General features: G+C 44.9%; 1 protein-coding gene across 4 annotated transcripts in view; it reads left to right on the forward strand.

Annotated features, from left to right (window-relative positions):
- Positions 1-14,985, forward strand: part of Plxna4 (plexin A4) — a 461,538-nt gene that overhangs the window by 282,572 nt on the left and 163,981 nt on the right. For all 4 annotated transcript variants that reach the window (XM_036180450.1, XM_036180449.1, XM_036180451.1 and 1 more), the window contains one exon: positions 2,163-2,294. In XM_036180450.1, coding sequence (XP_036036343.1) covers positions 2,163-2,294 — 132 coding nt within the window. The remainder of the gene's footprint in view (positions 1-2,162; positions 2,295-14,985) is intronic.

Raw genomic sequence — 14,985 nt, forward strand, 5'->3', positions numbered from 1 at the left:
TGAGAATCGAACCCAGGGCCTTGTGCTTGCTAGGCAAGTGTTCTACCACTGAGTAAATCCCCAACCCCCTGAATCTAATGGGGATAAGACCAAGGGCATGGGGTGGTCCCTATGGGAGACTGTGTCTGTCAGGGGCCCAAAAGAGGTGCTCAGCCAGGGTGCTCAGCATCACTCTCTGTTCCCACTCCAGGGGTCCTCCCAGCTGGGGATGAAGCCTGCTTAGGCCGCTGGCCACAACCATCACTTCACTGCCAGACTGGTTTTGCATAGATTCCTGTTTCCTTTTGGTTGAGATAGTGCCTGGCCAATGTGCACACTGATTTCTCAGTGGGTTCAGAAATGGCAGGGGGCAGGGGGTGGGGAGTGTGCCTCTCGGACATTGGGGCATTTCTACCTCAGAGCTGAGCATCTCTCTTCAGGCTGGTTTTCCTGTTGTTGTTTTTTCTGGTGAGCATAATAGAAATCAGCAAATCAGAGGAGTCTCAATCTCATTTATTTGTTTATTTGAAAATAAATAGTGGTCAAGCAATTAAACACAAAACCACAAAGTCAACTAGTATCTGAGTTCAGTGAATGTGGTAGAAATGAAGCATTCTGGTGACCCAAGGCATCAGCTGCCACCATTTGTGGTGGCCCCTTCTATCATTTAGTTCCTCTGAATAACTCTTGTGTTTTCCTTGATCTCATAAGGGGATGGAAATTATAAGGTAAAAAATTAAAATGACTGCATAATGGTAGTACTTGGAATGTAATTGTTGTTTAGTTTTGTTATTGAAATCACTAAAATCCCCCCAGAGATGCCTTGCAGAACATTGTATTAGCAGCATATCAAGTCCTCGGATCCACTAACACTTAGCCACATCCTCAGTAGTCCTTGTCCCAACTTACATAGATGGTGCTATTCTCATGGGGCAGGAGGCCTGCTGGATCAGTGTGCTTACATTTCAGTTGAAACATGGGCCAGAGGCCAGATGAACACTGTGTTGGGTTGGGAAGCCCAAGTCTTTTCTAGGTCTGTTCTCAGTGATGGGGGACATCTCTTCTGGTGGTTTCCACATTGTCTAAACATTTCTAGGAAGGACTTGGAGATGGCCCAGGGATCATGTAATCATCTAAGTATTCTTGAAAGATTGAGGATGGCTCATGTCTGAGGCACACTTTCCTGTGATTTCCTTCCTTGAGACCATGAACAGAACCTCACAATGAGCTATTACAGGACCCAACATCTACTTTTAAAACCTAAAGTATAAGCTACTAGTTTCTGTGGACCAAAGAAGATCAGAGATGTGGAGCTTCTGGGATTGACTCCCCAAGTCTCTTCCAAAGCAGAGCAGTGATATCTGGGTAGAAGTTTCAGTGACTAGACCCACATCCATATATCAGAAATACTTCTGCTAACAAATGTTAACCTTTCTTCTTGTCTTCCTTATGTGGGGTCATCCCCTGACCTGAAGCTGTCTCAAGACCCAGCCCAGACCCTTCATTTGGATACCAGCCTCGTACTCTTCTCTAAAGACTAGCCTTGCTTCAGTGAACTGATCCTAGGGCATAGAAACTTAGAGACAAAACCAGATTCTTTTTAAAGCTCAGGCTGGTCTGTTCCCTCCTTCTTTCATGAGCTTCCATTAGTAGGCCACAGTGGGCTTATATCACTTATGTCTCTGGTTTTGGACTCTGCAGAGACAGAGTTCCTTGCTTCTCCCTTGACTGTTGGGAGTGTCTCTAGGCTGAAGTTGGGCTGTGAACAATACAAAATCTAAAGCCATTGTAGTGGTTTGAATGAGATGTCCCCCGACAGTCTTGGGCATTTAAAAACTTGCTCTTCATTTGGTGGTGTTATTTGGGGGGATGCTTAGGAGGTGTGCCTCTGTTGGAGGAAGTGTACCATGGGAAGTGGGCTTTGAGAGTAAAATGCTTCACCTACTGCTGGTTGTCCTCCCTGCTTCATGCTTGTGGTTCGAGATGTGAGCCCTCAGCTTCCTACTCCTGCTGCCATATCTGCCACTTCCTGCCATGCTTCCCTGTCATCACAGACTCATAGGAACCATAAGCCCAGATCAACTGATCCTTATATAAGCTGCCTTGGTCATGGTGTTTTATCACAGTAATAGGAGAGCAGCTAATATGTTCACCTTACATTTTCCTCTTCCTTTTCTCTGCAGATCCGGGTGGATGGGCCCAAGGGCAATGCCCTCCAGTATGAGACTGTGCAGGTGGTGGACCCAGGCCCAGTTCTCCGGGACATGGCCTTTTCCAAGGACCACGAGCAACTCTACATCATGTCAGAAAGGCAGGTAAGGCTGTTGAGCTCTGCTCGACACTTGTCTTGCAACTAAATACTAGCCTGTAGCTCCATAGAAACCTACAGGAGGCCAGCTGCAGAGAGGAGATTTGATTTATTTGGCTCAGTGTGTTTCCTTTTGGTTATGCTGCCTGGGGACTAGGGCTGGGTCTGTTGTAACAGGAATGGAGCATTTGAAATATGAAAATATTCAGGGTCTAGGACGAATCCACTAGTTTCAAAACCATGCTGCAGATAGGCTCAAAACCAACATTTACTACCTTGAAGAAAAACTCTCAAGTGTAGAATCCCACGTTCTTGGTCAGATTTCCCTACAGAAAGGATAAACACCTATCAAAGTCACCTTCCTCGTCCCAAGAGGTTTGTGTGATTGCAGAGATTTATTACTGTAAGAAACATAGGTAAGTGAGCATCATAGGAGAGCCAGATGGATGAAGGTTTGGAAAACAGTCAGTGCAGTGAAATGAGATGATACATGGTGAGCTCTGAGCATTCTCATGTACCCCCAACTTTGTGGAACCTCTAGAAGATTTCATGAAAGCCAGTCTGTGAACAGATAGGGCATAGGGATGATGTTGTCTGAAACTAAGTAGGACTTAGCAATGTTAGATTTGGTTCCAGAGCTTAGCCAAGTGCTAAATAAGTTGTTCATGGGTCCTCAGTGCAGACTAGAGATAATTTCATATATTTAAAGGTGTTTCCTATAGTCCTTTAACTTACTGCCCAGAGTCTTATATGCCACGATATATCCCAGAACCTCAAGTGTGGATAGGCATTGCTGTACCTCTGCCCCATTATTTGTAGGGGGTCATATTGGAAGCTGTCCATCTAGCTCATGAATATGGATGCCTTAGCACTGGGTGACAGAGGCCGTGGTCGTGAGGAACAACTCTCTCTCTTATTCATCTTCATTAGTGTGCCTGAACTCTCTGGAGGACCTTGCTGACAGAGTCTAGATTGTTCTGCCTGTCCCAACTCCACAGAGTAAGGAAGATGAATTCCACATTATGCCACCCACAGTACTTGTGCTTTATGTGTGCTAGAAGCCCACAGCAGCCCCACCCCCCTTAGGAGCTTGATGACATCTTCTCTCAGTGTGGGTCTCTGGATCTGCCAGCTTCAGCAACATAGGGATTCATTGTGGAGCCCTTTGGAAGCCACCATGGCTTGAGGATGGTGAAGTATTTTGCTCTGGGACTGGATACAACTGGGATGGAATGAGCAGCTGGTAGTGAATCCATCCCCATCTGTGTGTGTGGTTTTTTTTTTTTTTCTTTTCTTAGTGTGATTCCCCACTCCTCACTCTTTGCCTAATTCTGTGGCCATAGGAGATGGGGACAAGGGATAGCTTTCTTTGGTGGAACTGAATTCTTTAAGGAAGGCCCAAGACCTGATATGACATTGAACATTTCAACATGCCTTGCCTGATCTGAAATCCAGAATTTCTAAACCTGGGACTTAAAACATGGAAGAACTTTGAAAGATATGAAAGCTAAACTCCTAGTGTAAAATGATCTGTCCTCTCTGAGTGTGAGCATTCCTCTGCCTTTGAAGGACCCTGCTGAATTCTTACTTGTCTCTTTGTTCGCATCCAGCTCTGTTTCCTCTAGTGTGCTCCCTACCCACTCAGGCGTGGTCATGAGACAAGATGGGAACCTGCTTATGGCAGATTGGACAGGAAAGAAAGGCAGGGGTGAGAAGGTCAGATGTTCATCCATTTTGGAGTTGTTCTTCACAGAGACCTAAAATCAAAACCAGAGGTCCTGTTGCCTGGGTCAGCACTGGTGTCCAGTGCGTTGGCAGACTCAGTGTACAGCACAGTGGTTAAGGGCACAGGCCCCACAGCATCTGAGTGTCTTTGTTGTTTAACATTGCTGTGAGCAAATGTCAGACAGGAGCGGCTTAAAGGTGACTTTATGAACTTGCAGAGCAAGGGATATAGTCCATCATGGCAGAGAAGACCAGAGAGGGTCAGTTCATGGCTATTGGAGCTTATAGTAGCTCGCTCAGATTGGGGTAGCAAACAAAAAGCACAGAGCTCAGGCTAGATGTGGAATCAGGCTGTAACCCTCGAAGACCTACTCCCAGTCATCCTTTGTCCACTAGCTTGGTCCCATGTCCCAAAGAACACATAACCTCTCAAACCAATGCCACCATTTGAGGACCAAGTGTTCAAACACATGAGCCTGTGGGGACATTTCACACTCAAGCTCTAACACTGAATGTCAGCTCTGACTCCTCTATTTGTTAAACGTAGTGCCATGTAAGTTCTGGAACTCATCAAGGATCAGTATCCTCTATTGTCATCTAACAGCCTGTGTTCCAACCGTAAGTGACATGACACATAAAATAAGCTTAGCCATGAGGTCAATCACTGGATTTCAAGCTAGACATGTTCTGTTTTGTTTTGTTTTTCCAAACAAGGGTTTCTCTGTATAGCTTTGGAGCCTGTCCTAGAACCCACTCTGTAGACCAAGCTGGCCTCGAACTCACAGAGATCCACCTGCCTCTGCCTCCCAAGTGCTGGAATTAAAGGTGTACACCACCTCTGCTGGCTTGTCAGACCTGTTCTTAATTGACTGGGTGACAGTAGACACACCATTTGAGTTCATTGTTCTGATTTACTTTCTCTGATGCTATGATAAAACACTGACCAAAAACAGCTTTGAGGAGGAGAGGGTTCATTTCCACCATTGTTGGCATGGTGGAGTCCATCACTGATGGAAGCCAAGGCAGGAACTCAAGGCATGAAGTAAGGTAGAAACCATGGAGCTATGCTGCTCACTTGTTTGCTTTCTATGGTTTACTGAGCTTGCTTTCTTAGATATCTCAGGACCACTCGACCAGGGGTGGCACTGCCCACAGTGGGATAGAGCCTCATACATCAATCATTAACCAAAAAATTCCTCATGAAAATGACCATGGGCCAGTCTAATGGAGACAGTTCCTCATTTGGGTTCTCTCTTCCCAGGTGACTCTAGTGTATGTTAAGTTGATAAATAATTGGCACATTCCCTGTCTTGACTTTATCATCTGTAACCTAAGGGTAACAGTGATGAACTGTTTCATTGGATAGCTTGAATAACCCATAAGTAACATATGCTAGTCTTCAGATTACTATTTTTTTTCTTCATGTGAGTAAAGACCTAAATATTCCTGAAGGAAGTGAGTTAATAACGTGAAATCCCAAGGAGTTAGTCCTGGAATTTATGGGGTGTTTTCTAGAAAGTCTCAACTAATGTATAATTAAGGGTTCATGAACCATATGAGCTCAGTTGCATCATCCAGCTCTGCTGTCTTGACATAAAGCTGTCATTGAGAGCATACAAACAAATAGGTATGGCTGTGCACAGTGCCACTTCATTCATAAAATGAGTAGCAGGCAACAGTTTTACAAAACTTGAGTCAGTTCTTAAGTGGGAATGTATTGAAGGATTCCCCTAGCACTGATACCTTGGTAGAGCTATTGTGTAAAGAGGCTCAGAGAAATTTAGGAAGCAAAGCCTTCATTCTATGACCTTCAAGGCTTAGAAAAACCAGGCTGTCTTTGGACTACTTCTTCTAAGGTCCCTCAACATGCTGGATTTCCTGTTACTTCTGTGGTTGCTGTTTCTTGATTTCTACCTGGACCCTCCTCCTCTTTCCTTTATTCTCTTAATGTTATATTATTATTTAATGATGCTATTCAATCTCATGGCTTCACATCTTATCTGGTGCCCTCCACCCAGTCCTTCAAACATAGCTAATTGCCTTTTGGGCATCTTCATGTATGTGCGTTCCACACACCTTCATCTTAACATGCTTGAGGCCATATTCTTCATCTTCCTCCCTCGCATGCCTCATCTGTAGTCATCCCTGCCTTAGTTGATAGCAACCAAATCATCAAAACTAAAAACCTTATAGCCATCTTTGGCTTTTTTTTAACCCATGACTCTACATCCAACATATCAGAAAATCTATTGATTCTACAAAATATTTCCAAAAATGTGACCATTTCCCATATCATTACTATCACTCTGGATCAAACCTGGTATTTTCAATAGACCCCTTCTGGTTTCTCTGTAACCACCAGTATTTTCCCAGACTTTTCTGAAGGCATATAATCCTATCTCATTAAGTTTAAGTTAGAACATGCCATCACGCTCTAGATCAGCAAATCCTTCAGCACTGATGAGAACCAGAAGGCCTGTGTATTCCTTTCATTCATTCATCTGGGGATTGGTTTTTTGAGGTAGGTTGCTCTGTATCCCATCTGGGGCTTGCTGTGTAGCTAAGGATGGCCTGGAATGTCTAATCCTCTGCCTCTATTTCCCTGATGCTGGGATTGTAGGCATGCTACTGTTCTAGTTCTGTTCCTGTTGCTGTGATAAAGTACTCAAACAAAAGTCACTTAGGGAAAAAGGAGGTTTATTTGATTTACAATTTCACATTCTAGTCCATTATGTGGGGAGGTCACAGTGGCAGGGGCTTTAAGTTGATAGTCATATTACATATGCAGTCAAGACCGGAGATATATAAATAAACACATGCTTGCTTAATTGCTTGCCCAAATCTTATTTTCTACATACTTATATAGCTTAGGACCTTTGGAGTAAGGAATAGTTCTGCCCACAGTGGGCTGGGTCTACCCACGTCAATTAAGGCAGTCAAGATAATCCCCCACAGGGACAACACAATGAGGACATACCCTCAATGAGAATCTTTGCCAGATTACACTAGATTTTGTTAAGTTGGCAATTAAAGCTGACCATCACAGCCACCCTGCCCTATGTATGTTCCATGTTCCAGAACTAACTAACCTCATCAACCCCTATCTCACTTTGCTCTCTACACCAATTGTGCTAAATCAGGGCAGTGTTCTAGACAAAGATAGGCCCAAAGGTGACAGTCCTCTGCTATGTCAGGCATTCTCCTGCCTTGAGGTCTTTGCTCTGATGATTCTCATGCCTGAAGTTGTCTCCAGATAGCTGCAAGGCTGACTCTCTTCCAAGTCTCTGCTTCCAGGAGGTTCTCCTGATCTCCCTAGAGGAACTCCAACCTGCTGTTCACCAGATCCAGCAACTACCAACTCCTACATCCCTCTATTTCTATCCAGATACTTAGTTCCTTCTTGTATAGTTCCCATACCTGTTAAGCATGTTACTGACTTGCATGTCTTTCTCATTTAGAACGTAAGTACTACAAGAATAGGAATGTTGCTATGTTTCATCTTTTTATGTATGACTGCAACGCTCATGGTCATACATTCGCCAGCCTCTGAGAAAGCCTGAGGAAGTTTCTTCTTGATGTATGGAAGCTCCTCATTTTGAAAGTATGCAGCATGTGAATATAAATGTTGATGTTTTATCTTTTTAGTTCATGTATGTATCATAGCCCCCTAGAACAGTATCTGACACATAAGAATGCAATCATATGTGTTCAGTGGGTGAGAGAATGAACAAGCTGAGCTCTAGAAGTCTATGGCCTTGAGCTTCATGTTTCAAGTAGGTTGTTCTGGCTTGTTCCCATCACTAGACACTAAAAACTGACCATAAAACACCTCAGGGTCTGCATTTCCCAACATCATAAGATGGGCAGACTCACTCCTAAACCCAATGCAATGGCAATCTGAATTACAGCCCACTGCAGAGTGAAGGGCCTGTGTCAGAGGGAGTTAATGGAGAGCCTGTGCCAGAAGGAGCTGATGCTGGAGGGTGCCAGCTGTGCTCCACCACATCTGCTTAGAGACACCCTCTCACTCTTCATCTGGAGCTTTTGTGATTGCAGCAAGACAACTACCTAAAGGAACTCTGGTGTTGGCGCTGTGTCTAATGCAAGAGTAAGAGGAGGCAGCCTGGTGAGTGGCAGAGAGAGGAGAGAGTCTGGAGGCTGTGAGCAAGCTAGCTGAGTTCTTCTACCACCAATGCTTGCCTGCTCCTCTTGGCATGAAACCCAAGGTCTAGACTTGGGCCCTTCAGGACTCCATGCTGTGACCCTGCCCAAGATCATGTTGGGACCCTACCCTCTGATTCCCTTATACCAGCTACACTGTATCCTTAATCCTGTGCAGTGCCTTCCAGGTGTAGGACCTTTGCCATCTCTGCATTCCCTGCTAGGCATCCATGGCTGTTCCTTCTTGTGCTGCTGCCTACCATCTAAAGCTGAGCCCCTTCCCAATGCCAGCATCATGACTCCTTCCTGCCATTCTTGTTCCTTCCATGGCCTGAATATTCCCTGTTGACTTTTTTTTCTTCTCTGCACCTTGGCATGGGAATCCCCAGAGGGTAGGGACCTTGTCTCTCTTGTGTCTGGAACCTGATAGAATGCTTTGCTCAAAGTGAAAGCCCCAGAAACCCTCTTAGTTCCTGTGGGGTTAATGCCAGGGACAGAGCCATGGGTCTAGCTGGCTTCTGGTAAGGCACAGCCCTTCTCTGGAGGTCTGGGGCACTGAAGAAGATTTAGATGAAATATTAAGCACTGACTTGTTGGTAAGACCCAGGGAGTATTGGTTCTATGAATTGCCAGGATGTTACTGCTGGGCTTGAGGAATTTTCTACTTGGCCTTGTTGTGAGAGACCAATGCAATAGGAGATGTTCTCTCTTCTAAATGTTGCCTACCCTTGCTTTTCCCAGGATCCTTTTGTGACACTAATCTCTGATACTTCTATCTCACGTATGATATATTGTATTTCACAGTAAGGCACGGAGATTTAGACAGACAGGGAGAGATTCTATACCAATTTTGCCATTGTGGTACACAATGAACCTATAGATATGGAAGATCCCAGAGAGTCTTCTTACTGCTTTTGAAGCTCTCCTCTTATTCCAGGCAACCTCTCACCTTGGGCCAGCTCTCAGTGTGAGGAAGGATGGTAAAATGATGGTGGTGAGGAAATATCATGACAACAGAAGTAGAGAATGAAGTGGGTGGTGGCTGTACCTGTGTATCATATGGACCTGTGCTATTTCCTGGCTCTGTGAGTCCAGCCAAGTTACTAGTTCTCTCAGTCCCTTAGTCATGTGGTACTCAACAATGATTTACTGAGCACCGACTGTGAGCCAGGTGTCCCTCTAGATCTTAGAGACACTGTGCGCATCCCTGAGGAACCAAGGTCATCTTCTTCAGGTAGCATACTTTCTGGAAAATGAAGGGATGAATGAATGGCTTATGACAGATAACAGTGAGCACAGTGGAAATGGAACTGATTTGGGAGGAAAGCGATGTCTCAGAGAGTGACAGAAATTTGTTCTTTGAAAGACAGTCCCCAGGGAACTGTTCCTAGGGAAGGACCTTCTAAGCAACAGGCAGCATAAAATGAGGTGGCAGGAAGTGACTGCCATCCAGGCAGGGAATAACACAGTGAACTCTAAGGTTCTGAGAACACAGAACTGTTGCAGTGAGGGTGGTGGGTGGTGGGGAGGCCACTTCAGAGAGTGGCACACCTGGGTCACCCAGGAACTCAATTAGCCATCTTAATAATGGGAATATAATAAATAGGATTTTCTGTACTTTCAGTGGGGATTAAATGAGATACATCTAGAAAATGCTGATCTTGACATCTGGTAGCCAGACAGCAGTGAGCAAAAGTGAGTGTCTTGTTTGATTATTTGCAAATTGTGCTGTCAGAAGCCAGGACAATTTGTTTCTGTTCTCTCAGTGTGTGGGCTTGTGTCTCTCACTCATCTAGCAATGTTTCCCATGGATCCTTTTCCTTGGAGTGAATGAGTGCACACAACCAGGTGTCAATGTCATTTTGCCACTGTATACCTGACTCTTTCTGTGTCATTTATGGGTCTCTCATATTTCCCTTTTATTCTGCACAGTCCTAAGCATCTTTCTGTTGCATGTGTGTATATGTGTAAGAGCATGGACACACACCTTGTTACTGTTCCTATCTATCTCTGTCAGCTTCCTCCTTGCTGTGTGCATACATGCGCATGTGTGTGGTTTGTGTCTACTGGACCTCCATAAACATGAAGGGAATATCTACACATTAGGGAATTACTATGTGATTTAAAAACAAAAACAAACTTCCAAGACGATGGGAGGGACTTTTGAGGAAATGTCATCAAGGCAAATCAAAGAGGAGATGAGGTGACTGAGCCCAGAATCCTGGGGTCCTGGAATGAATGACATCAACAGGAGTATAAGCATCTTCCCTGTCAATGCAGGCTCTACTTTTAGAGGCCCCAGAGAGACAGAGATTTCTCTACCACTTTTACCATCTCTGCCATCCCACACTATAGCCCTTTCCTGACTGAGATCCAAGGGCTCCCAACACATGTTCCCACTATCTAGAGATCTGCTTTCTATATCCAAACCAACACCATCTTTTATGGTATCCCTTATTGTACTGGCTTTTGTTGACAGTGGGTGGCATCCAAGTATCTAGGGATACCCCTAAGCCCGTCTTCAGTCCTGAGTGCTTGGGGGCTGGAAAAATGAAACTCCTTCAGAGAACAAGATGCAGGAGAGGCAGCCCTGCCTGACCTCCTCCAACATGATCCATCCAATAAGCAAGCCTTTAAGACCATTCATCTAGGGATTCTTCCTTCCTTCCTTCCTTCTTTCCTTCCTTCCTTCCTTCCTTCCTTCCTTCCTTCCTTCCTTCCTTCCTTCCTTCCTTCCTTCAAGAGATAATCATAAAGCACCTTCTAGGTGCTAAACACTAGTCAAGGTAACTATCCCTTTGAAGGGATAGATGGATAGCCTTGATTTTAACAAGATGCAGCAGCCAAGAGGAGGTGAACATAATTCATCCCTCACAGAGTTGCTTAGCAGGTAATAAGGACTGCAGAGGGAGGAAACAAGGCAGGAAGATGGACTCAGAGCCCTGGTAGGAGCAAAGATTGTGATTTGAAAGTGTTCAGAGAAGGATACTGGAGAATAAAAGGCATCCAAAAGCATAGTGAGTGACAGCTCTACATTCCTCTCCATTCTGTTTGATATTTCTTTTAGTTTCTTTGCCTGAAGTTTAAGATGGAGAGATGGTTAAGCTGTCCTGAAGGAGGGAAATAGTGAGAGGGTGCTTTTTGATTGTGATTTTGCCACACTGAGAATCTCTGAGGGAAACATGGTTCAAGGAGAAGGTGGGACTGTAGGTCAGGAAAGGTCTGTAGGTATGGAGAGATGACTCAGGTTAAGAACAGCTGCTGCTCTTGCAGAAGACTTGGGTTCGTTCCCAGCATCCTGGCTCTGTAAGTTCAGCTGAGTTACTAGCCCCTCAGTCCCTTAGTCATGTGGTACTCAACAATGATTTACTGAGCACCGACTGTGAGCCAGGTGTCCCTCTAGATCTTAGGGACTCTGTGCGCATCCCTGAGGAACCAAGGTCATCTTCTTCAGGTAGCATACTTTCTGGAAAATGAAGGGATGAATGAATGGCTTATGGCGGATAACAGTGAGCACAGTGGAAATGGAACTGATTTGGGAGGAAAGCGATGTCTCAGAGAGTGACAGAAATTTGTTCTTTGAAAGACAGTCCCCAGGGAACTGTTCCTGGGGAAGGACCTTCTAAGCAACAGGCAGCATAAAATGAAGTGGCAGGAAGTGACTGTCATGGGAAGAGCCATCTAGGCAGGGAGGAACACAACAAGCTCTGAGGTTCTGTAACTCCAGTTCCAGGAGATTCAAATGCCCTTCTGGACTTCACAGGCACCAGGCACACAAGTGTTTTACAGATATACACATAGACAAAATACCCATACACAAAATAAAATAAAAGATTAAAAAAAAAAACAGAAAAGAAAGAAAGATCTATGCCACTTAGGGCTCAGGACGCCAAAGCCTGTTTCTGTCAAGGACCTCCCCATGTCACAAGGCCATCATGACTTTTTTTGTGCCTCAGTGTCCCTAGAGATATTCTGAGTTTATCTGATATGAGCTGTCACAATCTTGAAACTGACACTAAGTGTGGTGATCTTGAACACTAATTCAGTGGAAAATGCTAGTGTAGGGATAGGTTCCTTTTTGTTGTTGTTGTTGAAGGTGCTAGGCTTCTGAAGACGTGGTCCCTACTTTATCAGCACTGGGTCTCCAGGGTCCTCTCACCTCAGGTATGTTTGACAGTGATGCTGCCACTGTCTCCCTATCATCCTCTTCATTCCTGTGGAGGACCAAGTTGTCAGTTCTGGTTTGTCTGGATGCCTGACACTGTGACAAGCTGGTTTGGACATTTGCTCCTGGCACCCAGACTGGGCTGTGTCTGATAGCTCCTGGGAGTGTGAACTTGAAATAGAGGCTGCAAAGTGAGTGACAGGAAGCTGAGCCACCTCAGGCATTCACAAAGAGAAAAGCCGTTGCAGCAATTCTCCAAGTTTCACTCAAGTGGAAGCCTTCCCATTGGTCTGTAATGGATCCTGAAGGCTCTCATGTGTCATTGCTGAAGTCTTCTCTCTTCCCTCTTCTTCCTTCTCAACCAACAAAGAATGTCTCCATTTTACAATTACAAAGACTCAGAGAGCAAGAGGAGAGGCAGCTTCGTTCCCCAATTTCCTACAATCCTCAGTGCTGGCATCCTGAATTTCCCATTGTGCCCTAGCCCCTGGAATGGGAACATTCCCCAAGGCTTCTCTGATGGAACACTCTCCTCCAGCCTGCTTCTCACCCAGGATTAGTGAGCAGCTTTTCCAGAGCCACACAAGTAAGCAGAAGCAAGAGGCAGGCAGGAAGACAGACTGAACTCCTATGGCAGGCTCTTTCCCAGGTCCCCTCTCATGGGGAATAAAGTTCTTCATAGCAAAGAGCAATGCTGTCTGTCCTTTTAGCTTCTCTGCAGGGAAGCTATGCACCCTACCTTCAAAACATATGTTGGAAGGTTAGAGGAATCCCTAGGGATGTTGAGGCAGGATGAAGTGGTGAGGGTTGGTAGATTGATTCATCCCCTCTTCTGTGGCAAGAAGGCCCCTTAATTTGGTCTCAGTTGGTCCTAGCCTGGTACAAGTTGGGACTAGATCCCTTTTGGATACACAGAATCCCAGGAAGCACCAACTCCAGCCCCCACCAGAGATAGGAAGGGAAGCACCCCCCCCATACTTTCCCAGCAGATGTGTTTCTAAATGGCCACTCATATAGCAGAAAAGTCTCTAACATCTAAACATGATGAGTTTAGTAACTTCTTGAATAGAAAAACATGGCTCTTAGACTATTCAAAGAGGTAACCAGAAGGCAGAAATGTGTATTAGCTGGAGACCATGGAGGTTCATGAATAGACCGTGAACTTGGCTTTTCATCCAGGCCTTCACTTCTCACCAACTCTGTTGCCCAGAGAAAATTGTTCAAGCAGTTTATGCTCTGGTTTCTTGATGTTTTGGTTATGAGCCTTAGCTATTAATGGCTGTGCTACCTCTCTAGTCCATCCTAGTCATTATTATACTTACCATCAGAAGCTGTATTGGTAGGGGACAAGGCACCTGAACAAACTTCTGCCTGAGACCAAAGCCTGGTTCAATTCCAGATACCAATTACCACCTAAGAGCCCTGCTTCCTTCATAGTTCCTTGGGAAATCCCAAGGTGTCGTCTTCCTTCATATCATTGAGCAATGCCTTCTAGGGTATAGAGGGATGAAGAGTCTTGGTCTCCTGCTCTAATCAGACAAAGCTATGTCATCTGAACAGAGCTTTGTGGAGATTCCTTTGTTATTCTTCCCACTCTAGGGAAGGCGTTTTGATACATTTGAGTCCAGCTCCATTGGATTCTTGAAGTTTATATAAAACTGGTAAGCTGTATTAGTTAGTGTTCACCTCTATGATCAAAGTACCTGACAGAAAATAAGAAAGGAAAGGTACATATGGCTCATGGTTTCATGTTCATTTAGTTCCATGTGAGTGGGCAGGGCATCATATCAGCAGAACCATGTGGCAGAGGAGAGCTACTCACTTTATGGAGGACCAGGAAACAGAAGGGGTAGTGGGAAGTAGAAAGGATAATGTATCCACCCAAGGATTAACCCCCAGTACTTATTTCCTCCAGCTAAGCCCCACCTCCTGGTTTCCAAATCCTTCCAAAATAGTACCACCAACTGAAGAACCAAGCATTTAGAACATGGGCTTGTGGGAAGCACTTTAGATTCAAACTATAACCACAGCCAAAAGGAGATTCTGATTCCTCATCTTCCAGGACATTTAGATAGATGGGAAAATGGCCTGTTCTCTTTCCCTCTGTCTTGGAACAAGATTGTATATAAAGGCAGAGCACAGGCAGACAAGGAAGGGATGTGAAAACAGAAGAGATGAGAATTCTAAATGTTTATACAATAGGCAGAATCTGTAAATGAATATAACGTGTGTATGTATACTTATATGAATAAGAAGCACTAAAATGGCTTACATGATAGAGAGCAAGTCATCCAATGGCCACCTGCATCCTGGACAAGCTGAGAATGAAGTTGGGGTTCTGTGCTCTACCTCAGTAGTCCCAGTCTGGTGATGAAGGTTAGGAAATTTCATAGGAAGTTGCTGGTCTTGAGAGCATGTTGAAAGCCCAAGAAGCTGAAGTCTGAATGTCTGAAGGACAGCAACAGTGACAGCAGCAATGGCAACAGACACCTTAGCCAGCAAGAAGCTAAGGCAAGCAGGCAAGCAAAACCACTTTGTTCCTCCTTGTAGCCAAGTCAGCCATCAGAAGGTGCCATCCGTCCACCCTTGGGAAGGGTCCCTTCCCCTCACTTAATCCTTGCTGGAAATGCCTTCACAGATATATATA

This window comes from Onychomys torridus, chromosome 3, assembly GCF_903995425.1.
Source record: "Onychomys torridus chromosome 3, mOncTor1.1, whole genome shotgun sequence".
Taxonomy (NCBI): Eukaryota; Metazoa; Chordata; class Mammalia; order Rodentia; family Cricetidae; genus Onychomys; species Onychomys torridus.